Genomic DNA, 24,968 nt, shown 5'->3' with positions numbered 1-24,968 from the left:
ATTTATCCTCACAAAACAAAAATCTGCAGAACTAGAAAAGGTATGGTTTTATCGTATAAGTAGCAATTGTTAATTGAAAACTAACCCAGCAACTTAAGTTTAAGAAAACCCTTCATTTGTTCAGAGCCCACATCCATTCCATTGCTCCCAGTATAAACAGCCCTGCTGTTTACCCACTTTATTCTCCACAGATTCAACTTCAAATTACTTACCAAGAGTATCTCCCATGGTGGTAATAGTCCTTGATTCCACATCCATGTTATTGGTCAAGTTGGATAGCACCATAGCCAGATGAGGCCTCCAGTCTCCCCATTTCTCATCTCCACAGCACTAGATTAGAAGAGGTACCCATCAAGCCATAGAACAGAAGGGTGCATGGATAAGAATTACAACCTGAGCAAGGGCTAGAATAATTTGTGTGTTCTAGATCAGGTATGCAAGAACATAAGAATGGCCATACTACTGGTCCATCTAGCTCAGTAGCCTGTCTTCCAACAGTGGCCAGTAATGAACAGAACAGGGGAGTTATCGAGTGATTCATCCCGTCATCCAGTCCCCGCATCTGGCAGTCAGAGGTTTAGGGACACCCAAAGCATGGGGTTGTACCCCTGACCATCTTAACTAATAGCCATTGATGGACCTATACTTCATGAACTTACCTAATTCTTTTTGGAACCCAGTTATATGTAAAAGCATATTGCTAGTGTGCTGTAAGAGGTAATTCACAACAGAACACAGACAAGTCTTAACTGAAGCTTATTCTTAAAACTCACTGTGGATGCTGCTGGCATTCTTCCAGACATTAGCTGGTAAACAGTTTGCAGGGGATCATTAATTGGAAGACTGTTGGCAAATCTACATAAAAACAAAAATAAAAATAATTGTAGGTAAGCAGTTAACACGACTAACATTTCTATATTTAGTTTAGCTTTGAGAAAGGAGTACATTTTCAAAGCTCCACAGTGAAATAAGTGTAATTGGCCAGTGAATCACCTTTGAAACAGTTACTGGCTAAATTATTGGACCTGCAGTACAACCATATGCAAATACAAGCCTAGGAACAATCTCAAGAGTCGGGCTCTTAGTGCCAGCAGACAGCAGGTGTAACACTGTTTCAGACACTGTGGGAGGACAGGAAAAGCTCTTATGTACAGACAGTCCTTGCTGGAAGATGGTTGCTTTTTCCGAAATACGAAGGAGTGGGGGCATAACATTACTTGGGTATTAAAAGTCCCAAAAGCGAGTGGGGAAATAGCCACCCAAAACTCTGAAGGAAGACAAGCATACATATAGTGTATTTAATCCCTTTAGTGTGAAAATCTGAGTTTATTAAACGTGAAGTGCAGCTAATTCCTCCACTATTTCCCCCCCTCCCCCCCCATTTTCATTAATGTTTGTATAGCATAGTTTGTATGGCATAATTCTATCAAAGCAAGGAAGATCTGTCAGTCAGCTAGTAAGTCAGTTTACTGCATGGTTTAAGATCCATAGAGGAAATCATGTTCCAGTGAAGGTGGTAGCAGAATAGCTCTTGACAACAGTTGTAGCAGTCACTGCAATTCCGTGAAGTCTAACTTTAAAGGCTAAAGTCCCTGAAACTAAAGCTCCAACATGACTTAAGTCAACACACAGACAATACATCTAAAGCAGAATCCCTGCATAAGCACAGGCACACATCATAATTGTGGCCTCAACTTCTGAGCCACAGGACTTTACCTCATTAATGGGAAATAAATGGCTATTCCATACTAGAAGCATATTCTAATCATCATCATCAAGCAGCAAATCATTACCTGGTCATGACTCTTGCATGTGTTCTGCTGTCCATTTTACTGGCAAGAAGCAGAGCATGACCCCATAATCCATGCTTCATGGCAGACTCCAAAGCATCCTATTAATGTAGAAAGCATATGAAAAGTAAATTAGTTTACTGGGGAACAAGTTCAATACACCGCTCAGGACAAAGTACTAATGATTTCTAATGCAGATATCTTGTGACTATGAACTGAAAATGATCATTAAGTCACATGTTAGTGTGTTGCAATATAATTTGGCTTTGAATTGTGAATTCTTTGGGGCAGGGAATCTGTCTCTTTACTGTAGCGCGCCAAGGACATTGATGGTACTATAAATATTACATATTATATACATTAATATTTGTGTAGCTTTCATTTTTATTACCTGACATTTTAATTATATGCAAGCCACTAGGGCTTTAAGGATACGTGGGTTTTGGAACAATAAATCCAAGTAAAAAAAACAAACTCAACCAGTACTTTAAGCGACAATGTGACCATTCACCTTCTTACGACCATAAAGCAGAAGTTCCCTGAATCTCTCTGTCTCTCTTTCAAGACTGTCAATTGTGGTTATAAGACTATCGGTGAGAAATGAGAGTTGAGCTTCACCAGACTCCTCTTCCACTTGCTCCAAAGCCTCATTAGTGAAGTCAATCAAGTTTGCTTCATTGGGCGATTTCCCAGGAAGCCAGACTGTTTTGTGATCCCGTAGTAAAAGCTCTGCAATGTCTGTGCCCACTACGGTCTATAAATGAAACAAATTCAATTACTTTAAAATATTTCAGTCAAATTATTTCAAACACTTGAAGTCTAACAAGTTAATTAACACAAATGATGCAGTGGGTTGGACAAAAGGAGATAAAATTGGATTAGCCAACTCAGGTGTCCCAGCAGGACTACAGAGATAAAGACTCATTGCTCTCATCTTATTTGGCACTTCAAGCAGCAAGATTAAGGAGGAATACCTGCCTTTTGAGCATTCGACCTGCATTCTTGGCCCAGTACAAAAACCTTACGTATTCTTGCCGCCTTCACATAAATGGAGCTGTTATATCTTAAGATTCTTATCTAAAGCCTAAAGATAAAGGCTCTGAAAACTGACCTTCAGGGCACCAAGAGAAAGCTTACAAAGATTTAAGAAATAAGACATACCCCATTCTGTCTGCACAACAATACAATAAAATCCCAAAGCAGGCTTGCAGACTCTTTGTCAACTAGATTTTCATTCTGAAAGCACTGTGTGGCTTTGTTTTGTGCAAAATTAATGACGTCCACTTTATGGGTATCGTCTCTGGAAGAGGAAGAAAAGTATGCAATGAAACAATGAATCAGTATGACGTGGCAGACATCATCATCACCATAATAAGTAATATGTAGAACAGAGCAAAGTCAAACCTCCAACAACATTTAGGCTTGTGGAATATAGATAAGAAATATCTGATCAAACCCAGTTTAAATCTATTATTTGTGGCCATGCAAAATTACAAAGAAATATTAAGCTTGAGAACACTTTAAAACAGCTTATCAAATCCTTAAAACATACTTAGCAAGAGGGCCCGGAAAGGCTCTCATCTCTTCTTGTTCTGGCATATGTTGCAACATAGTCTAAAAAAAAAAAAAAATACAAACCATAAAAGCATGATGAGAAGCTCTTACATCTATAAATTCCACTATTTATACAGTAATTCATTTTGTACCTAACAGGGTATCTAAAATTAAATAAATAAATGAAAGCTACACATAACCTATGGTGTCATCTAATTTACCACTCCTGGACAGCATAGCTGTGTTCCCTATAGTATGTTTGTTAGGGCCCTGTCCAATCCCATTTAAATATTTTAATTAATTTCCATGAGAGATTATTCCACACCACAAGATCTCATGGGAAGTTCTTCCTGGTATTAAGTCTACATTTTCCTTTTCATATCTCCTTGTGACATTCTAAATAATTCCTCTGTCTCCTGGCTGTGTACACCATTCAAATACTTGTAGATAATTGTGTTCTATCTTGGTCATGTTGGCCACATTCTACTCTTTCCCCATAAATCAGATCCTGCAACTCACTTGTTACTCTTCTCTGAACCGTCTCCAATCTGTCCACATCTTTCTGGTGACAAAAACTTTGTATTCCTTTGGCCCACTGGTGGAGTCACAAGAGAAAGGGAAATACACACAAGGTACTTATCTCCTTCCAACGTCGGTACGTCTACACAGCGCGCCTCCGAGCCTGGGTCAACTGACTCGTGCTTGAGCTACTGCACTAAAAATAGCTGCGTAGATAGTGTGGCTCAGGCTGAAGCTCGGAAGCTTAAGGATGAGGTGGGCTTGAGAGCTAAGCTGCAATGTCTACACAGCTCTTTTAGCATGGTAGCGCAAGCCCTATGAGCCTGAATCTGACAACCTGGGCTCAGAGATTCACTGCCACAGGCTGTGTAGCCATACACCAAGATGGCAAACCATCACCGTCGCAGTTGGCAGAGAAAGGTACAAACGCTCATGTCTCAATCAATGGCTGTATGTACACAAAAATCAAGACCCCCAACCTTCCTAGGACTTGGAAATTCTTTTTTAATTAATCAAATGCCATAGTGAGAAAAATGGGTTTGTGGAAGAAATCGAAAGTGAAAATATAAGGAAATTTTTACAGAAGCAAAGAATCAACATTTGTTTTTCTATAAACTAATGCACACACAACAGAAAGCCATAACATTTTTTTAGGAAAAAAACAAGATTTTATAAACATAAAATGTTTGTATTCCTGGTGTACTTTTGCTTTACCTCCATACTGTGTATCTCAACCAAAGCCGGCTGTCCTTCTGAAGGCAGGTTTGACAGCACTTTTGTCAGATGGCCCCCAGGACCAAACCTTGCACAGACATGAGGCACTAAAAATTTCTCAGGTGTCGAGGGTCTTGATGGGACTACAGTAGAGAGAAACATCAAAATCAAGTGACTTAATTACCTTGCAGCAACATAGTTATTAACGTTTTATTTAGTTTTCTATATAGTTCTTATCACAATCAAAGCAGACATGAAACAAACTAGTTACTGAAGTTGGCTAAACACCATCTTCAACAAGTTAATAGCTATACTGTCCTATCAAATGCAAGACACAGTACTGAGAGCAGACCCCTCAGAAATTTGAAATCGTGAGAAAAAATTCTGTACAGAGAACTTGAACATTATTTTTCCCATAAGAGACATATTGCTTGTCATTCCCCAGTATATTTCTGTGCATTTCTAGGTTTTCAAGGACTTCTGACAAATATTTTCTTTAAAAACTACTAATACTTTTTGATACGAAAAACTTTTTAGAAACAATGCTGTTTAATTGCAAGAAGCAAGGTGAATAGAAAAATCAAAAGATTATATAAACAGAATTGTTTCTAAGTTATGTTTATTTTAAAGATTCTCCATGAATTAAGAGTAGATTGAATTCAAAGCATGCTTGGATTCAAGAGAGTTTTACAGCATCCCATTAGTATACATGTGCTTCTACCGCAAACCCGACAAATGCAAAATAAGTGTGCAGTACTTAATACCTAACCAGTTGCAATTAATATCTGGCCATAAAATAACAGAACTGTTCAGTGACAACCCAGGATGGAACAAGCAAGGACTGTCCTCACAGTGACCAAAACTTAACTTAGGTATAGCTCATCTCTATGACTCTACAAATCGGGAACATTACATTCAACTGTTATCAGTTTAACATCTGTTATGAACACAGGTGTCTTTACTACCAATAGGTTCAATAAACGTTTGTAAAGCATTTTAAAAGTTGAATGAAAGGCACAAAAGCAAAGAATTGTTAACTATCCTCTCAACCCAACCTTCCCACACATTTCTGCAAATACCTTGTTCTACAGATGGCCATCCAGTTTCAGCTGAGAAGCCATAATCTGTAAAAGGCTGTTGACCATCAAAATTAGCAGGGTATCCGCCGTATGGATAATCTGTGTGAAGTGAGACTGGCTGGGTGGTGGTTTCATATGCATTAGCGGTCAGATCATGGTTGCTTCTATAAAGCTGGCTCTGAATAGAACATATTAGTAATTGCTGCATTAAAGACATAATAGCAGGAGGGGAAAGAATCACATGGGCTGAATAATGTGGCAAGCAGGACTGAGGAGCTTTTTATCTCTCATTTAGCAACTATATGGGCTCCTTACAAGTATTTAATATAGTAAGTTGCACAGAACTTTCACTGGATTTATGAAAGCTGCACAGTGAATGAAGTGGTATAATGGACTTGAGCTAAAATAGTTTGTCTATTTTAATGCTCTACTTCCCTATGTTCCTCTCTTACAATTTGATTTGCTCACCTCAGACTGCACTTGTGGGTTTACTTCTCGCTCTGCCAACTCCTCCCCCTCTTTTTTTAAATGATTATTTGCATGTGTATTTTGCCAAGAATAAAAATTCACAGAATGATTTGCAGACTAGAGTGCTGCTTCACCCGCAGCTCAGCCAAGATCAGAACGACCCCACAACCTTTTCTTAGTGCCTCTCCTGACTTAAGAGAAAATCCGTCTTGATTGAGTATGGATACTTGTATAAATGCCTGGTTAGCCTCCAGTTCTCCATGTCCAATATCAAAGAAACATTTGGCTCCCAAATGGATGACTAAATTTAAAACTACATTTGGATTCCTGGAAGGTTAACATATGAGACCACAGATAATGCAGGTGCAAACTCTATTAACAGTATACAAGAATCATCTACCAGTTAGAACGTTTCATGGAATTATCTGTGCATTTGTACTTAAAATTAGAAGGGTAATTTATTTTTTTTTAAAAAAAAACCTTACAGTAGAACACTGTTCTGTATATCAATCCAACAGCCTCGACTCTTTACATGTATTCCAAGTTTCAGCCCAGTATTAGTTTTTATGCTTGTGACGTTGGGAGGAACAGGACATATAAAAATAGAAATGTGGACGCAGTGCTCCCATTCCCAGTGAATTGTAGGATCAAGCCCTTAACCAAAGAGACCATTTCTTCCTACATTCTTATGTAACACCAAGCACAACTTGAGCCCCAGTTCTAATCAAAGTCTCGAAGAACTACCAAATAAATATTTTAAAAATCCAGCATACACTGTGGCACAATGTTCAGTCTCTAATTGCTGAATATGAACTTTCAAAATGCGCCTCTATTACCCAGCTCAGAACAGAAATAATTGCAACTTTTGTATGTTTATGATCTTCCACTAGCTTCTAGAGATTTGGTCCAAGAGATTGTCAGGTAACCCCATTCCTAACATCAAGCAGGTTAACAGAACAAAGTCAAACACATGATGCACTCATATGAACTCACTTGCTGAGAGCGAGAACTGAAGCTGCTCTGATGGCTATGAACACTGTGGGAACTACGGAGACTATGGGCAGAATGTTCACTGTGGACACTTCGTCTGTCAAATTCATCACCATAAGGGTCTCTGTGAGGCTCAGTTTCATCATCAAAGTTTCCAGCAAAGCGAGGATCATATCGCCAGTGATCTTCATATCGGTCTTGTCTAAAGAGGAATGAAATATGAAAATAGAGATAAGAACCTGTATCCTGGGAAGAACTAACTTCAGTGGATATTTGTGTCCATTAACTAGAGAGTACGGTTTCAAGAGACCATGTCACAAACTAGGCCACAGATTTAGGTTTTGTAAAGTCGACAGTCCAAAACCTGATTTAATAGAAATATCTTCAGTTATTTTTTCCCTTGAAAATATTTTCTTGCTGTGATTTAAACCCAGCTTTATAGCAAGTGCATGAGAACCAGAAAGTAAAATTGACTAATCTTGTGTTCACTGTCCAAAACGAAGAGCAAAAAGTAAACAAACAATGGAGCAGCGTTTCAATTTTTTAGTAATCACGCGTTAGTAGTAAAAGTATAAAAATCAGTTTTTAAAAAGACATGATTTTACCCTGACAGTATCCCTTTCAACTTGAAATGTTGTTTAGAGACTAATTGCAAAAATCTAGGTTTTTCAAAATTAAGACAAATATCCCATTCTGAATCCATCTAAGACAGAAAACTTGAAGAACATCATTTTCCTACTTTGGTTTCTGTTTAGACTCTATACTAAGTCATTTAAAAAACTAGTTACGAAACAAGTCCTATTTCCTAAAATCATTCTCTCAAAACTGGTTTATCCAATGTACCTCAATTTCCATAACAATTCTCCTTGCCATAAAGAAAACATGCAGACTGATAAAGAACACTTTAAAAAAATCCTGTTTTAAACCTCAAACATTTTTATAGTCTGTCATGCAATAGATTTGCCTACCTAGAGTAAGACACTTTCCCTTGAAATGAATTTAAAAAAATGCTGCCCAGAACTTTTACAGAATAACTTGAAACTCTGAAGCTTTCTGGATAATCAAGTTTCAGTAAATTACACTAAAAAGCCAGCTCTCAAAGCCTACAAATACAGGGCACGGATTACAAACCTGTTACCATATGGATATGCCTCTCTCTTTTGGTATGGATTCTGTTCAGTGTCATACCAGTATCTCTGGTCATAACTTCTGGGATCTCTATATCTGGAGTCATATGCTGATGGATAACGTTCCCAGCGACTTGGATCTTTAAAAAAAAGAACGGGTATAATCTAAAATCTTTGCCCAGTTAGTTGCTCACAGAACTTCTCTATTTGTTCCCTCCTGAAATGCATACACCTATGTTTTGTTAACATCTGAGATAACTACTGTACAAATCCAATTAAAAAAAAAAGCTTTCAAAACAAAGTTGAGATACTAATTTTATTAGAAATATGTTTACTCATACATTTTGCCATAACCAGATGAGATCAAATGAAAGTTATGAACTGTTGAACTGTAAGCAAAAAAGCTATTTATCAATTTCATGTCCCTGTGATAAATTTAGTTATATCCAAGTGTAGTTATCAGATTACTGTTATGTACCTCTTCTGGATACTATACGGTACTCTTTCAAAGGGATGGTCTCTGCAATCTAATAGATCTTTTCATCTAAATTACTATGAGGCTAAGTTATAATAAAATTATTTCTACAAGAAGATATGGAAACCCTCAATATAAAATCCTGGAGTTTGGAGGAGAGGTAGTCTTGGAGTAGGAGAAAGAATTGCCTCTAGAATCCCCTATCCACATTGGTCTGATAGAATTCAAGGGCTGATCTCCAGAACACTGTTACCCCATGGGTGACTGTGGGGCATATTATTTGTGCAGAGCACTATATTTTGAGGTAGTCCATTTATGTTCTGATAATTAACTAGTTTTCCAGTGATGAAGAATTTGTCCACAATACATCTGTTCAGGCACAAGTGGGCACAGTGATATATGTTGTACACTACAGCAAGCAATTCCATACATGTGCCACCGTATAATTTTACCATGATAAATGAAGGCAAAAGAAAAGTTTGACCATTTTCCTCATTGTCAAATAGGGAATCAAAACAATGAATTCAAACGTAATTCTCTGCTTTTTCCTCCTACTGAACCAAGGATACAGAGATGACAGCAAAGCATTAAGGACAACTGCAATGCAGGACATCAGTTTTCAACAAACTGAAAGCTTTATTCTCATTAGCTGTGGAAAACATGACAATTTCAGTAAAAGACACAAATTTAGTTTTATAACAGTTCTCTGATGCTAATTTTAATACACTTCCCATGTTTTTTCTGAACCAACTACTCAGAAAAATTTAGAATTCATTGTCCAACTGTACCTCCATAATTATATGGGTTTGCATAGTAGTCCGCATAGTAATCATTCCAACCACTTTTTGGATTATAATAATCTTCAGTATACCCCTGTCTGAAAGAGGAAAAAAATACAGGCGATAAAATACCATGATTAAAAGAGGCATAGTGACTACTCTTACAGTTGTTAGAGGATAGACACAGCTGATATTGCTTATACTCACTATGACAACAAAATTTCTAGCGTTATAGTTTTTAAAAAAATGCAGTTACAGGAAGCTGAAGGTTCAGGGACCTAGAGCCTATATACCAGAACATCACTAATACAAATCATTCCGTGCCATCAGTGACTGAAAATTGTTACCATACAATAGCTTAGTGGCTTGTGAACAGATTTGTTTGTCAGTCCAGTCACTTATGGACAATTAAACATATCACAAAAGCCATTACTACAACTGGCATTCTTACTGGCTTCTCTACTGATGCTGCCAGTATAGCTAACTAGGTATTGAGATAACGATTCTCAGCTCTAGAGCCATGAGAGGTCAGCCATATTACTGAACCAGGCACAAATGTTTGGTGGGGATCAACTTTTCCATTTCCGCAGGATTAATTTTTAGTAACCAATGCAACCAATTAAATGAATCTGAAAGTCTCTGTCCACACCACAAACTCATCACATAATTGGTAGTGTATACTCAGTGAGTGCCTGAATAGGTCAAGAGGTGCAAGCAGCGTAGCAGTGACTGGGAAGCTTGTAAAGACAGCATCCACTCTTGCAGGAGTGAATTTGATCTGGTAAGATTTTGTCAACCTAGACTACTTTGGGAGAGATTTTCAAAGGCAGAAAAGGTAGCTAAGGCAACCAATTCCCATTTGTGTCTTTGGAAAATCTTAACCTACCATTGTGAGCCAGGACCATGAGTTATATCAAGGATTGTGCAATAAAACACTGATTTTTAACAGAAGAAATGTTATTTTGGTTAAAAATTAAAAAAAAAGAATAATTTAGTTTTGCTCAGCCTTAGCAGGGCAGATATGAACTTTATAAAAGCATTAAAAACATTTAGACAGAAGGGACAGTAAAGTTGTGTTATTGCACAAACTGACATGAAAATTTATCAACCCAAACAAAAATCTACTTGTCTGCTCTCTATTATGATAAAGAAACTAAATTTTATTAATCTCTTAAACATTTTTACAGTAAGTGGGCAAGAATAATTTTACAAGGCTGTGATTCCAAGGAGCTTTGAAATACTATCTGTAATAGTGATGATGTGCCCTGAGAACAGTGCTATCAAGAGAAAGCAACCCCATTAACTCATCTCACCATAAATTCTCACTGTTTTTGGAGGTTCAGATGTGCACAAGACTATTGCAGCTGTTTGTACTGCTCCTTAAACCCATAACTTCCTCCATTCCCTTTTAGAGGCTGTCAAATATTATTTCAGGAGAAGGAGGTTCCATAGCAGAATTACTGAAGATATAGCTGATGACAACTGGTGTGAGGTTCATGCTTTCCAGTGGACAATCCATTCTCTCAAAGCCTGTCGACTTCTTATTTACATGTCATTGTTACAGCAACATCTTGTGATGGATGAAAAAGTCATACAAATCACTCATGTAATATTCATTATAAATTAGTTACCCTTGTGAAGGGTAACTGGCTGCTTCTTGACTGACATGAGTAATTTCAATTCATCCTCTTCATTTTATTTTATTTCTTAATTGCTAAAAAGTTTAACATCACCACAGTGAAAGTCATCACTGGAAAAGTTGACCTGATACAGAATTGTGGCCTTTTTTATCTGACTCACAGCCTCTCTCCCATCTGAGAACAAAAATCTATGTCTCAGTCGGCAACATGTACTGGTATGTTTTCAAAAGCAAATCCCAGGAGGTACATGCAGAAATGCCATTTGTTAACAGGATTGGAGAATGTACCGCTTACACACAGCTTTGTAAACGTTACTCTTAAACTCTAATGAGAGGCTGTACCCTGCATTGCTTTCTCAGTGGACAGACAGAAAATAGAGAGTATCAGTACTGATGCTATTGTTGAGCCCCCTCTAAAGGGGGTAAGACAGTAATGACAGCTTACAAATGGGCATGAAGGAAGGCTTAAGGAGCAGTAAGGAGTAATGGTAAGCAATCTTACCATTGTCATTTTATACATGGCATTGTGTTCCCTCACCTCTAAAAGCAGCAAACAATCTGCAATTCATACTTTTGGATTATGTGTTTAACAGCATGTGTAGTTTAAATTGTAGAATGTTTTGTCAATATTGACAGACTCATTTCCACCATCTAGCTCCCATACTGTGAGCTACACAAGATAAAAGTTCATTATGCATAATTAAATTTAATCCATCAAGACACACTAAACCTTTGCATAGTTCCCTAATTACATACCTAGAAGGAGGTCTATCAGAGCACTGACTAGCTCTGGAACTAGGACGCTCAGGCTCACCATATCGATAACCACCAGGCTCCACATAGGCAGCATTGCTTCTATCATAGTGATGGTAGCGGGGACCATATTGTCCATAGACATCATCCTCGAGAAGAGAGGTTTATATATTACCAACTAGTAAGTTAAAGAGTTTGAAAATCTGACAAGGAATAAAACAAAAACAAAACCTGCACACATTTTGCTATGGCTAACCCCTTTCTGAACACTCAATTTCCCTTCTTCCTCTCCCCACCACCTTAAAAAAATTGAAATTAGCACCCATGAAAGATGCTGTATTGACAACCATGGATACTGAAGTGTATTATCTTGCCACAAAGGGTACAGATGGCTACACTGTTGCCTGACAATGTGCCTTAAAACCCAATTTACGAAAATACTTCTGAAATTGTCAATAGTCCCACCTGGGAGGTAGGGCATTTTTAGGATTTGGACATCCGTCCCACTAGGACAAGGTTGAAACCACCATCTTTTTCACACAGGCCCAGAAAACAGTGTTCAGATAGCAGTCACTGTCACTCCTGGAAGTTAACAGTATTAATACTCATTTCTATCTTAAATCTGTTTATAATTTATCCACCATTTTCAGTTCTGTCTTTATAAGTTTGGGTTTTCACACTCCTGATCGTAAATTTATTTTTCTATGAACTTTGATTCTGCTTTCTGATATCAGATATGTATCATGTTTGTTAGCTTAAAGCTGCCAGTTAGTAATGAAAATGTTACCAAAAAATCCTTCCAAAGGCTCTCTCATTACCTACAGTTTTGTTGAGTTCTTGCATTATGTTATTGACATTGTGATATCTCTCTATAATGAAATATAAAGTGAATCTTTCAAGATAATGCTATATTGTTGATCACTTCAAACACTTCATTAGGATTCAAAGACAAAAAAAGTTACTAAAAACATTAATACAATTATGAGAGAAGAGAAAAAAGTTCCTGCTCTACCTGGTAATAGAGATGAGCTGCACTTCTAAGATCCAGGGGAGGGTAAGGCTGTGGATATGGAGTCTGATAAGCATCATAAGGATGTCTGTAATAGTAGTAAGGGTTTTGTGGTGGCCCACGGGCATCCTGAGGAGTCTGAGAAGGTGGTGGATTCTGCTCTTGCTGCATGGTTGGCATGGCTGGCTGACTGGTGGTAACAGATGCTGATGAAGTTGGAGCACTCAATGACTGACCAGAAAATGGTTGTTTATCAGCACTTGTTTGACTATAGCTTGTTGGTGGCTGTGTTGAACTACCCTCTGGGAGACCCGCTGGATAATACCTATTAGTTGGCATCTGATTCTCTTGTAGCTGTGGTGCTTGGGTAGGTTTAATTCCTGAAGCCATCTGATAATTTGAAGGAACCAAAGACTGCCCAGAAGGTACTGTTTGCAGCATTTGAGCAGTCTGCTTTTGTTGCTGAGAAAGCAATGCCCCCTGTGTGGCTCTGTCTGATGGAGCCTGAAGCTGCACATCTTTTGTTACCTGTTGATAGAAATGTTGTTTGTCATGTGTGTCTGGCCCCATCTGGCTAGCATGTTTGACTGGCTGTTGAGGAAATACTGGACCACAAGAAAGTAATGGATTATGCATCTGTCCAGGATTACTGGTCTTGCTTTTGTCCAGTGTCCGTATTACTGTAAAATCAAGTGCTCCAGAATTTTCTTCATGACTATGTGAGTCATTTGTAGAATTATTATTAGGCACCATGGTATACACTGGTGGGACTAACACCACACTTGCATTTCCACTGGGGAGATTTGTCCCAGGAGAAACAGCTGAGTCAGATCCTGGTTTACTAGCAAATTCAGGCAGACAACCTTCTGAATTAGTATTCTTTTGACCTTCTGGAGCCAAATTAATTGGAGTTTGAGATGGAGGTTGCATCAAATTTGTGGATTGATTTGAGGTGATTTCTGAAGAATTAACAGGGCTTTGTAATAAATTAGAATGTGACAGATTAGAAGATGGAGGCATATTAACTGACGATCCAACCTGCATCACAGACAATGACACATTTTCCCCAGGGAGGATCCCACCAGCATGTGGAGCTTGGAGTCCTGTTACGGGTTTATCTTCAACTCCAGGATCTTTCAGTGAAAGATTATTTTCATTCCTGGTTAGCTGATTACATAAAGAAAGAGAAAAATTAATTGGCTGAGCCAAATTATAGCTTTGATTAGGCTGGGCAATCAAGATAGGATGATTTTGCAGAGACTCTGTGGGTGGAGAAGACAACAAACTTGCATAACCTGAACTTGCCTGAGACTGAAGTGCCTCCTCTTCTCCCATTTTGGGAGGATTCTCAAGGTTTTCAGAAGATACATTTCCAGGCTGGGATGGTTGCACAGGAACACACTCTGGTTTATTTGGCTGCTGATTGGACAGCCCTTCTTCAGGCGGTTGAATAATTTCCACTGTCTGTTTAGCAGGTACATACACTGCAGGAGCAGCAGGGGCTAGAAGGACATTACCCCCAAAGTTAGGTAACTCATTGTGAGCCCAGAGAGTTGTTGCTGGACTCTCACACTTTTTAGTTGCTCCCTGTGCTCTAGTTGAGGGTCTTTTCTCAGGTACCAATTGTATGTTTTCCACAACAGGTCCACTAGCAGGTTGCAACATGTTTCCAGGTTCACCAGTGACTGTAAGAGGCAACGGATGTACTTGGGGCATGAAAATAGTTTCCAAGTTATCTGGCGGCTGTTCAAGATTACCTGGTGAGGCAGCTGGCATAGCCATACTTTTCTTAGTATTCTTTTGGTTTGGGTGGTTCTCTCTTAGTTCAACCACCATCTTCGCTTGGTCAACCTCTGCAGGTTTTACCCCGACCCCATGGGACCTTACTGGTTCAAAAGAGCTATTTGCACTTGTCTGAAATATTCCTGTAGGTTTGGGGGGACTTGGAGTTTGAGGCTGTGATAGATTACTATGGTAATTCTTGCTGACATTCGGCTCACTCGAATCTCCTCCCAAAGGAGAGGAGTCAATCTGCTTAAAGAAACTGACAGAGGACTCCTCATCAGGCTTCCCACTTTCTTGCTGAATAAATGTACCAATAAGCTCTTGAGGTCTTGTTGAACTAGAAACACTCCTGTGGCTTATGTTACTGTAGTTTGAAGATACACTATCAGATCGGACAGGATGAGGTAACGAGTCGGGTGCCTCTAGATTTGGTCCTCTTTCTGCATGGCTCACAATGGTGTTCTTTGGAAGCAACTGCCCAGGTAGTGACCCATATCTGTACAGATCAGAACCTACACTTGGGGACGAGCGATTAATATTCTGTGGTTCGCTTGGCAGAACTTCTTGATTCTGAATGCATTCCAGGTTCTCAACATTTTCATAATGTGACCCAACATTCTCATGAGCTTTGCTATCATTTGCTTTGTCATCACTAATATACATAGAGTTTTTACTGGTCTGTGTGTCATGCTGGCTGCTTATAGTTTTAGAAAAATATTGGACATCCATTCCCTTTTGCACTGTCTCATTAGCTGAGCCTGTGCTAATCTCTGGTTGAGAGAGAACACTAGCTGCAGCCTGCTGAGGATGCAGTGGTTGGTGATACATATGTCCTGAATTTAGCTGACAAGCATCATAGTTAGCTTTACCGGACAGATCATTTTTTTCTGATGAAAGTATTTCTTCATTTTCTGCCTCATCCCCTTTGAAAAACATGGAGATAGTTCCTGAATCTGCATTTGTGGATGTATATCCACTTGGTGTTTCAGACACATTTTGAGATTGTTTTTGTGGGTTATTTTCCTGAGTGATGGGATTAACAAAACCAGCATCTGGTAAAAGAGGCTGTGGGTAAAACTGTTCTTGGTAAGGTTGACTTGGCCAAGGATTAGTCATTCTTACATTCTGTCTAAACATATTTTCAGGCTGAAAGTTGTTCACATGGTGATTGGCAACTGGGAAGCTGCTTATCTCATTCTTTTCACCACCAATGGGCAAAGGTGCTTGCACGGTACTTTGTGGAATATGTTGATGTACGGGTCCCTGATGCAGATTTGCTTGGGGAGGAAGATGGGACTTAACAGCAGAAGAGTGAGAAACGCTATAAACTGCATTCTGAGAAGGTGGCTCAGTATAGGGCCAGTAGTTCTGAACTTGAGGCTGCAGGTTATCTTGAATGGGTCTCCACTGAGGTGGGGTTTGTTGAAGAGGTGGAGGGAGAAATGGTGCTATTGTAGGCACTGAACTAGTGTTGCTTGGATCCCTATTAATATCTTGTCTGCTTAGGGGTCTGTTTGCCACATGTGCCATAGCCGGATGTCCACTGAGAGAATTTTCATGTGCTGCTACTGTATTATAAAGCGACTGTGCTGAAGAGTTATGGGGTCCATGTTCTGCATTTGGATGCATTTGATGGATTTCTGCAGTGCTATTTATAATATGTGCTGGTGATGAAGGAGTCACCACATTAGAACATGTATTTGAAGTTATTCCTGGTTGAGATACAGATGTTGGTAAAGATGTAGGCAGTCCATGAGAATTATCCCCTGCATATGATTGAGAAGAATGCACACCAGCTGGACGAGGAAACACTGATGGAGCAGGACCTGGCATAATCAGGGGATTGCCTTTGGATGGATTACCTAACAGGGAACCTTGTGGAGTTTGCCTGCCAAATGCAAAAGGGTCTGTCACAGGTTGCACCGGGGCAGTTGCTCCTGAGACCGGTGCATTTGCCCGTCTACTAAACGGGCTGTTTCGCCAATATGTGTTCCGAGCAATTCCTGCAGGAGGCGGTCCACCAGCCCCTGCTGGAACTGTCTGTGGAGGTGGCTGCATGACAAATTTCTAGCGAAGTCAAATGCTGTTTGGAGAACCACCAATGAATGCTGTAGACAGGTTTTCCTTTTTCCCCACACTGAAAAGGAGAACATAAGACAAATTAGTTTCACATCCCACTAAAAGAAAACTCAGCATTTAAAAAAAAAACTAATTCTGTTTTTTCCCTAAAAGAAAGAATTTTCAGAAAGTGATCTGCTGAAGACACAGGATTCCCAAAAATAAAATATTTGCCAGTTTTTCCAGAATGTATATTTATTTCACACATTGAGTTTTCACTACACTAGACTTATAATTGTATTTATACACAAGGTTCCATCTAACACTGTTTGGCCAGTCAGTGCAAATAAAGCCAAGCCATTTTAAAAACAATGTAAAAAAAAACCTACAGGGAAATGTCTTTAAATACAGTTTGGACCCAGGCAATGTTTACACTGACTTTTACACTTATGCTGAGCTCTTTTGTAAAGTCTCATACTAACAGCTCCAACAGTGGTAGCACTAGCGTAGTGACATTTATACCATCATGTCTAGACTTGCTTTAAGCAGGATTAGACAATATAGTGGCAAAACATCAACAACTGAGCTATACTAGCACTCCCACCACTGGTAGCACCAGTTAGTGGTAGTGCACTAGTGGAAGATATTAAGAAACGCTCAGTTAAGAAAACTATCAGCTTCCCATACTTTCTTAGAAAGCGTTTTAGCTTGAACTGCATTTAAACATAGGAAGAGCTGTATGAATGGAGTAAAAGCATATTACTTTCAGAAAGAAATCCATACAAACAACACAAAATGTTATTTGCATTAATTTAGCGCGTTCCACTTTTATCACTGCAAGACATTCTGGGGCATGGGGAAGGAGGAAGGGAAGGGAGACATTACCAGAAGCAGAGTATTTTAAACTTAAAATACAGTCTAAATTCTCCTGTACAGTTTGTCAAAATATATATGCTCTCTGGTTAATTTTAACAGGACTGTTCTGGAAGTTTTCCATCTCAACTCAAACTCACTGATATCGGTTGTAAGAATTCAGTGGGTTGCACAATACCAGTTTTCGTAAGTTAGTTAAGACCTTGTATTTTTCCATTTATAATACTGTATCACTTAAAAAAAATTAAAATAAAACAAGCCATGGCGATTTATATGAGATATGGGGCATTATTACTAGTCCTGTATTATACAGTGTGACCTTTCTTTAATAAAAATAGGCTATTAATGTAGTTCACATCATGGAGAGAAAAGCATTCACAGTAATTGTGTCATCTATTGGATACATTTTTGTTTATCCTTCATAATAAAAGGCAACCAAGAGTTGTGCAGCGTTTTAGCAATATGACTCCCAAAGTCAATGGCAATAACCTATTTAAAACCACCTGTAAATTTCCGGTTAAGCAACTTGTGTCTTTTGATAGCAAGAGTTGTACGTTAAGAAACTATAACAGAACGAAGTTTGTGAATGGGTCAGGAGCTAAGCAGCTAGAGAAGGAGTTAAATGCAAAAACCTCTCTCTGGGGTTTCAGCTTAATCAAAATATAATCTTGGCAAAAAGTCTCTGGCTGCATTCATTCTGTAAAGCTTTAAAATCAGTAAACTTCAAAACCACAAAGCACGTAAGCCAATGAGCAGGATAGCCCTTATATATTTCCTGAAGGCAACTTCCCCTGGCTTCTAATCAATACAGTCTCTCATTACTATTTATTATTTGTATTACTGTAGCTCGTAGGTCATGGTAATGCAGCCCCTCTTTATGTGGGATCATTGAGGAGGGGGTCTGCTATTGGGGTCCCCCTCCATGGGGACCAAGCACCCCATCACAATGGATATAAAGCAATAACTAGAACAATGTAAATCTTTTGTTAAGATGGGGAGCAGGAGCAGAATTGAGTTAATGCTAGGCTTTTGAATAGAAATATTGAACTTAGGTTTGTTAGTTTCAGGCATAACTTCAATTTTTCTTTAAAATTCTTTTTTAAAACAGTTGCATGCTTAATCCATGTCAGGGAACATTAGTTGCAATTCAAAGAGTTTTCAGATATTGTAATCGTTTCTCTCCGCCTTGATATCTGGGAGAAGGTTTTCCAGCAGGGCACAACTACTGCCAACCAGGATGTTACCAGGAAACCCTGCCTAGTCAGCGGCTCCTGATTCTACACACTTAGAAAATGAATATGCTTCTAAGAATCTGTTTTGGACATCCCCTTATATTTATTCTTCCACAGTTAAGTTTTCAGGTTTTTACAGTAAAATTATTAAAATTTGTGTTTTCATTGTACTAGCTGTTCTCATGCAATGCATGGGAAAGTGGAAACCAGAAATGTAAGACAATAGTTCAAGTGGAAACCATAATTTCTTGTGAACAAAATGTTTATTTCCCATTTACAAATTTTTTACATTTTCAAAAACAAGTTTTTGGGTAAACTAGTTGGGTAGAGAAATCAGTTGTTTTAGAATGTAGGTGCTGACTTTCACATTTCTGAGAGGGACTTTGTTCCTAACAATATTTTATCAAACACACACAAAACACTAATATCTTCAGTGTTCTTGTAATAACGGATAATTAGTAAACTCAAAATTAGCGAAGAGTCCAACTTTCATTAATTACTTGCTCTTTTTTGTGGATCTCAGAAATAAATAAAGAACTCTAACCACAAACTTATTTTAGAGGCCCAAGCCAGGAGGATGCATCCTTTTCTGGATCAAAGTTAATAAACAGATCATACACAGCAAGTAGAAAAGGTGTGTAAGAGATTAAAAACACAAACTGTGCAGGTTATTAAAATGATGAAAGCAAGTAGTTTTAATCCACAATATCAATTTGGAAAAAAAATCTTTTTCCAAAACTTAAAATTAACAGAAGGGTTTTTTTGTTTTTAATAAGTGAGAACAATGATGGCTACACAATAATCTCAAAACTAATCCAACTAGAGTGTTCACATCTAGGGTGGCAAATCTTGCATCTCAAAAAGTTTTACTAGTTGATAAGGCACAGTGGCCTACTAAATATTAGTCACCTAGTGACTACAGAAAATCTACAACTGCATAAAAAGGGCAGCCCCAGAAAAGGTTACAGAAAACAAAGTTTTACCAGTTATACCAAAGCGTAGCTATCCAGGTATAGCTACACTGATACTCCAGTGTAAGAGTAGCTTTTTTGATTTAGCTTAAACCTCTTCCCCAAATAATATAAAGTAAAGCAAAAAAGCCACTCTTGGGCCTCCTCCGCACTTGAAAGTTTTGCTAACATAGCTATGACAGTTAGGAGTAGGAGGCCAAAAAAAAAAAAAATCCCACTTCCGATAGACATAGCTATGCCGGCAAAAGCCCTAGCGTATATGTAGTTTATAACAACAAACTCCTTTTCTCAATATAACTTATTTTCTTCAGGGAACTTGTGTAAATTATACTGGCCAAAACACTCTTCTGCTTGTACAAACAGTTCACGAAAGCTTATGCTCAAATAAATTGGTTAGTCTCTAAGGTGCCACAAGTACTCCTTTTCCATTAGGAGAGTTTGCCACAGTGTTCGAACAGGGAGTTATACCGTTACAACTATATCAGCTTAAATTCACTCCTTTAGGTATACTAAAAAAAGCTTTCCCATGGAAAGGAATGAAGGAAAATGAACTGTTTTAAAAAAAAGTCATTAGAACACCCCAAAAAGATATAGCTGAAATCTGAAAAATTAGGCTTAAGCTTTAAGAGTTAAAGTACTATCTAAAAGATTTATGAATACATTTCAGAACAGTCAAACTGAGAGGCCAACATAGTCAGTGAGATTGCTCAAAGTAATATTTGTTAGCATGTTTACAGAATCGATTGCTCAGTGTGAAAAATAATTCCACTGAAAGCTCGTGTGACTGTCTTTCCAGAGGCCAACTAATAAAAACTCAGATCGCAATGCAATTTCAAGAACCAGACTGTAGCTTTTTTTTTTTCTTGTTGCCTCTTAGCAACATGCATTATGAAGAGATATGTTTGGTGTTCTTAATTAATTTAATAATGTCCTGAGGGTTATTACATCATCAACACCACCACATGTAACTTTCAGTATGAGCCACAAAAGATAAAACGTTTTTGTCTGCATTTTATCTAGTGTCTGACTAGATATTGGACTTAATTCTATATCAAATTCTGCATTAACTAATGTTATTACATAGCCCAAGTCAGTTTACTCAAAAAAATACAGCATAAGGAGTGTTTCAGACATGCATTATTCACACACAGTTCTCTACTTAAGCATGCAGAATAGCTCAGAGAAGATTTTTTTTCCATCTCACAAATTTCTTGCAATTCACATTAAGATATTTATATTCATATGATCTTTCATTTTTATAACTTATTGTGTGTCAAGAGTGGCATCTTAGTAGAAAACTGAATTTTTGCAATGGATCAGGATTTGTACCCAAACAAGAAACCAATGAAATTCATTGAATAGCATCTGCAACACTTAGTGAAGTTTGAATGCAACAGGTGTACTTGAGGTGATCATTTACCCAAAAGTCAGCCTAGCTAAATAAAGCTTATAACAAATGATCAAAACTAAAATGGTGTCAGTTTTTACAGGTTTCTTAATTCTTTGAAAAGGATCTTAATGGAGCAAATGATACACCTTGGTATAATCTGGAATAATTCTCTTTGTTTATGTTAGGATTTTCTGTGGAGCTTAAATGGCAACTACTAAAAGTGAAATATGACAAATGTTATCATGAAGCAGTGAACAATGAATGAAGACCTATTACTTTCTCCACAGAGCTTTTCAGCGTTGTGTACCTCCTTCCTAACATCCTTTGTGTACCGTAACCCATGCACAATGACACAACAATACACACAAACCAAAGTAGTTAAATTAGTTACCTATTACACGAGTTTGTCAACATCACTGCAGGAATACGCAAACAGCACAAATACAGTTAGATAAATCTGTAATCAGTATTCTAATTGAAGATCTTGGGTCATAAATATTTTATGCATAATTTATTCAGTGAGCAAAACAGCCCCAATTAAGCAATTTTAACTATCAAAACAAGATCTACAGGCAACTGTAGTTTTGGCTGAGATGAAAGGAATCCAAAGTTTTCTCAACATCTCTGCTATGCTTTGGACACATGCAAAGTAAGAGATAAAAGCCTGTGAACTGAATTGAAACACTAAAAGCTTTGCTATCCGGCATGTTGGGGGAATGGGGGGTGCTGGTTAGTCAAAAATTGTGGTTAACTACGAGTTACGCTTTCCAACGAAGGGAGGGAGTTTAGGTGCGGGAGGGGGCTCAGGGCAGGAGGTTGGGGCACGGGAGGGGTTTCGGGGTGCCGGATCCAGGCGGCACTCACCTCGGGTGGCTCCCCACAAGCAGCAACATGTTCCTGCTGCTCCTATGCAGAGGGGCGGCCAGGCAGGTCTTCACACTGCCTCTGCCCACAGGTGCCACCCCCGCAGCTCCCATTGGCCATGGTTCCCGGCCAATGGGAGCTGCAGAGCTAGCATTCAGGAAAGGGGTAGTGCACGGAGCCGCCATGGCTGTTCCTCTGCCTAGGAGCAGCAGAGACATGTCACCGCTTCTGGGGAGCCCTGCAGGTAGCCTGGCAAATCTACTGAAGATTTGTATTGGGAGATATCAGAAATGCCTGTTTCTCGAGCTTTCGGGTTGGTAAATTGCCGGATAACGCAGATTTCACTGTGTTATCACAGAAGACCCTGCAAAAGGACACCAGTGGCTACAGTGTTAAGTTAATCCTATCCTGCAAGATAGTTTTTCTCCAACACTAGAAGCAGAGTAACTGAACACTTTTTAAAAATCCAACGGTACGATTTATTAGTCTCCCACACCTTTTATACGTTACTGGTCATCTTAGGCCGCAATCCTGCAGTCGGATTTGTATGGGCAAACCCCTGTGTTCATACGGATCCAATTACAGGATCACGGCCACAAACCATAAGCTGTCCAGAACAGGCACTTCATCTTCCTGCATGCATGCATGCATGACATCTAACATACTGTGGAACACTATCATACTGCAACAATAATGCTAAACACTTCCTACCAGCTTCCCCATAAATGCAAATATTGCTCTGATGCTCCTGGAACCAAGAACATAGAGCTGAACATGCAGCCCTCAGACAACAGCAACATAAATCTTTCCATTACTTTGGAAAGGAAATTACTAGTTAATTAGGTCAGTGGTTCCCAACTTTTTCAGGCAATACTCAGCCATCATCAGCAGGTTCTCAAAGTCTCTCCTGTTCAATTATGCACATGGCTAAGAAGCTACAACCGTTTGAAAAAGGGAGACTCTGGTTTTGAAGAGAGCATTTTAAATGTCTTGTTGAAAATAAACAAACATTTACACTCAGGGACATACTTTCAAAATAGCCTTAATACCCTACATCTACCCACAAGACAGACCTGCAATCATACACACTCTAACCTACTGTGGAGCTTGGGTTTCCCAAACACAATCAAATAGGTGGAGAGGCAGAAACTTCAACTGCCATTTTTGCAAATTCATCTGACAGTATAAACCCATACATTGCAACATCTGAGCACCACCATGTCGCAATATCATGAAATGTCACATCAGGGACCCCAATCCAATTTCAGGATTTCCAAGAAATCCCTTTTCTACAGCTGCTTCTGTTGCTTACATGCCACAAAGGCACCCTGAGAAAAATCAGAATTGTCCAGGGTGGGAACAGTAGGTACCATGTTCTGGGGACCAGTATGAATACCTACGAGAAGTTGGGGGTAATCGTAGACAGCCAGTCCCTGAAGTACCCAGTGCTGGACCTTCCACCCCTACTGTCTATACATCATACTTGTATGTCGCCCATTACTCAATAAGTGCCTTGCAACCTTTAATTTATTTAACCTCACAACATCCCTATTTCATAGGGGAGTGATAAGATCTGCATTTTACAGATACAGAACTGAGGCAGAGCGTCGAAGTCTCCCAAGTCCTAAGGTAGCATCCTAGCCACTGGGCCATCCTTTCTCTCAATGTGAAGAGCTGCCCACGCATTTGAACCCCACAGCCCAGCAAGTCTTGAGCCACATTCCTCAGGCTATGCCCCCCCTCCCGCCCAAGCGACCTAACCAAATGACCTCCAGACTTCTCCCATAACAGCATCCAGATCTCTTCATGCCCCAGGCTTCCCACCAGCCAGGCTGCACCCTACTGACATCCAGCTTTCTCACTTTGTGGCTCCAAATCTCCCAGGCCAAAGCTGCTTCCCTTCTCAAATGCCCCCGAAACCAGTCCCCGGCCCAGGCTCTACTCCACCCCATCGCTCCCTGTCACCCTCCGCCCCGAAGTCCCCCTCTCCCCGGCCAGCTGCAACCCCAAACTCCCTCCCACCCCCCTCCCAAAGCGTCCCACTCCCTGTCGCCCCAAAGCTTCCACCTTCCCAACCCCTCCCCGCTCCCTGTCACCCCCCAGGCTTCCCCAAGCAGTGGCAGCCCGAGCCCGCCCCAGCCCACCCCCCAGGTGGCCCCCGGCGCGCTCCCCTCACCCGGCGGAACCCGGCTCGGCCCCCAGGGGGTGCACGCAGCAGGCGAAGCCCCTTCAGCAGCAGACGCCTCCCCCCCTCACAGAAGCCGCAACCCCAACAATCGCCACCATCTTGGAACATCCGGCTCCAATGGCCCCGGCCGCCGACGTGTCACGCTCCGCACGCGATGACGCAGCGCGTACGCTTCGACGCCACACACATTTTGTTTCTTTCCCCTCCCCGTTGAGTTGCTTAAAGGGTTCGTCGGGTGGCGGCGGCGGGTGTAAACTCAGCTGCGTCGGCGGACAGAAAATGTAATCATCCCTTTAAGGGTTCGGCGCTCACCGGCGGGTGTCCTCCGAAGGCCGCCAGGGTTATGCGCATGCGCATTGACGGTGGGCGGGCACGCTAACAAATACAGCTTCTGGAGACGTGAGGATCCCGGTTCGAGCCCCACCTAGGGAGGTTGGAGAAGCCTTGACGGGCCTGAGCAAGGATTCACCTGCTCAGCCTGTTATTCCGGGCTGGGCCTGTCCATCTCGTCAGACCTGCCCAACCAGACCGTATCTCCCTTGGGACACTATGACCCCCCCCATGATGCCAAGCCACATCTGAGCCTGGCCTGCCCATCTGTGTTGGACAGGCAATGCCTTATTAAACACAGGAAAGCAGGCGCCCACCTCCTCCAGTGGCCCCTGCACTGCACAGCCTTAGGGGCCCTCCCCTCTTGCCTGTGCCCTCCAG

General features: G+C 40.0%; 1 protein-coding gene across 14 annotated transcripts in view; it reads right to left on the bottom strand.

The window, feature by feature from the left end:
* The window catches only part of SEC16A (SEC16 homolog A, endoplasmic reticulum export factor), a 40,809-nt gene extending 16,206 nt beyond the window's left edge, over positions 1 to 24,603 (bottom strand). For 4 of the 14 annotated variants that reach the window (XM_007060997.4, XM_037879312.2, XM_043530172.1 and 1 more), the window contains exons 1-14: positions 24,246 to 24,446; positions 12,900 to 16,818; positions 11,891 to 12,036; positions 9,505 to 9,593; positions 8,246 to 8,381; positions 7,118 to 7,316; positions 5,657 to 5,834; positions 4,578 to 4,720; positions 3,343 to 3,404; positions 2,952 to 3,090; positions 2,302 to 2,544; positions 1,794 to 1,891; positions 774 to 855; positions 213 to 330 (exon numbers count right to left, since the gene is read on the bottom strand). In XM_007060997.4, the coding sequence (XP_007061059.2) occupies positions 213 to 330; positions 774 to 855; positions 1,794 to 1,891; positions 2,302 to 2,544; positions 2,952 to 3,090; positions 3,343 to 3,404; positions 4,578 to 4,720; positions 5,657 to 5,834; positions 7,118 to 7,316; positions 8,246 to 8,381; positions 9,505 to 9,593; positions 11,891 to 12,036; positions 12,900 to 16,739 (5,473 nt within the window). In that variant the 5' untranslated portion in view covers positions 16,740 to 16,818; positions 24,246 to 24,446. Of the gene's footprint in view, positions 1 to 212; positions 331 to 773; positions 856 to 1,793; positions 1,892 to 2,301; positions 2,545 to 2,951; positions 3,091 to 3,342; positions 3,405 to 4,577; positions 4,721 to 5,656; positions 5,835 to 7,117; positions 7,317 to 8,245; positions 8,382 to 9,504; positions 9,594 to 11,890; positions 12,037 to 12,899; positions 16,819 to 24,245 lie in introns of all 14 variants that reach the window. The other 10 variants (XM_037879308.2, XM_037879309.2, XM_043530167.1 and 7 more) reach the window with 7 other exon arrangements.
* Between the last annotated feature and the right edge of the window lie 365 nt (positions 24,604 to 24,968).

This window comes from Chelonia mydas, chromosome 16 (genome assembly GCF_015237465.2).
Source record: "Chelonia mydas isolate rCheMyd1 chromosome 16, rCheMyd1.pri.v2, whole genome shotgun sequence".
Classification (NCBI taxonomy): domain Eukaryota; kingdom Metazoa; phylum Chordata; order Testudines; family Cheloniidae; genus Chelonia; species Chelonia mydas.
Note: the sequence above shows the minus strand (reverse complement) of the source record. Positions and strands in the feature narration are given on the sequence as shown.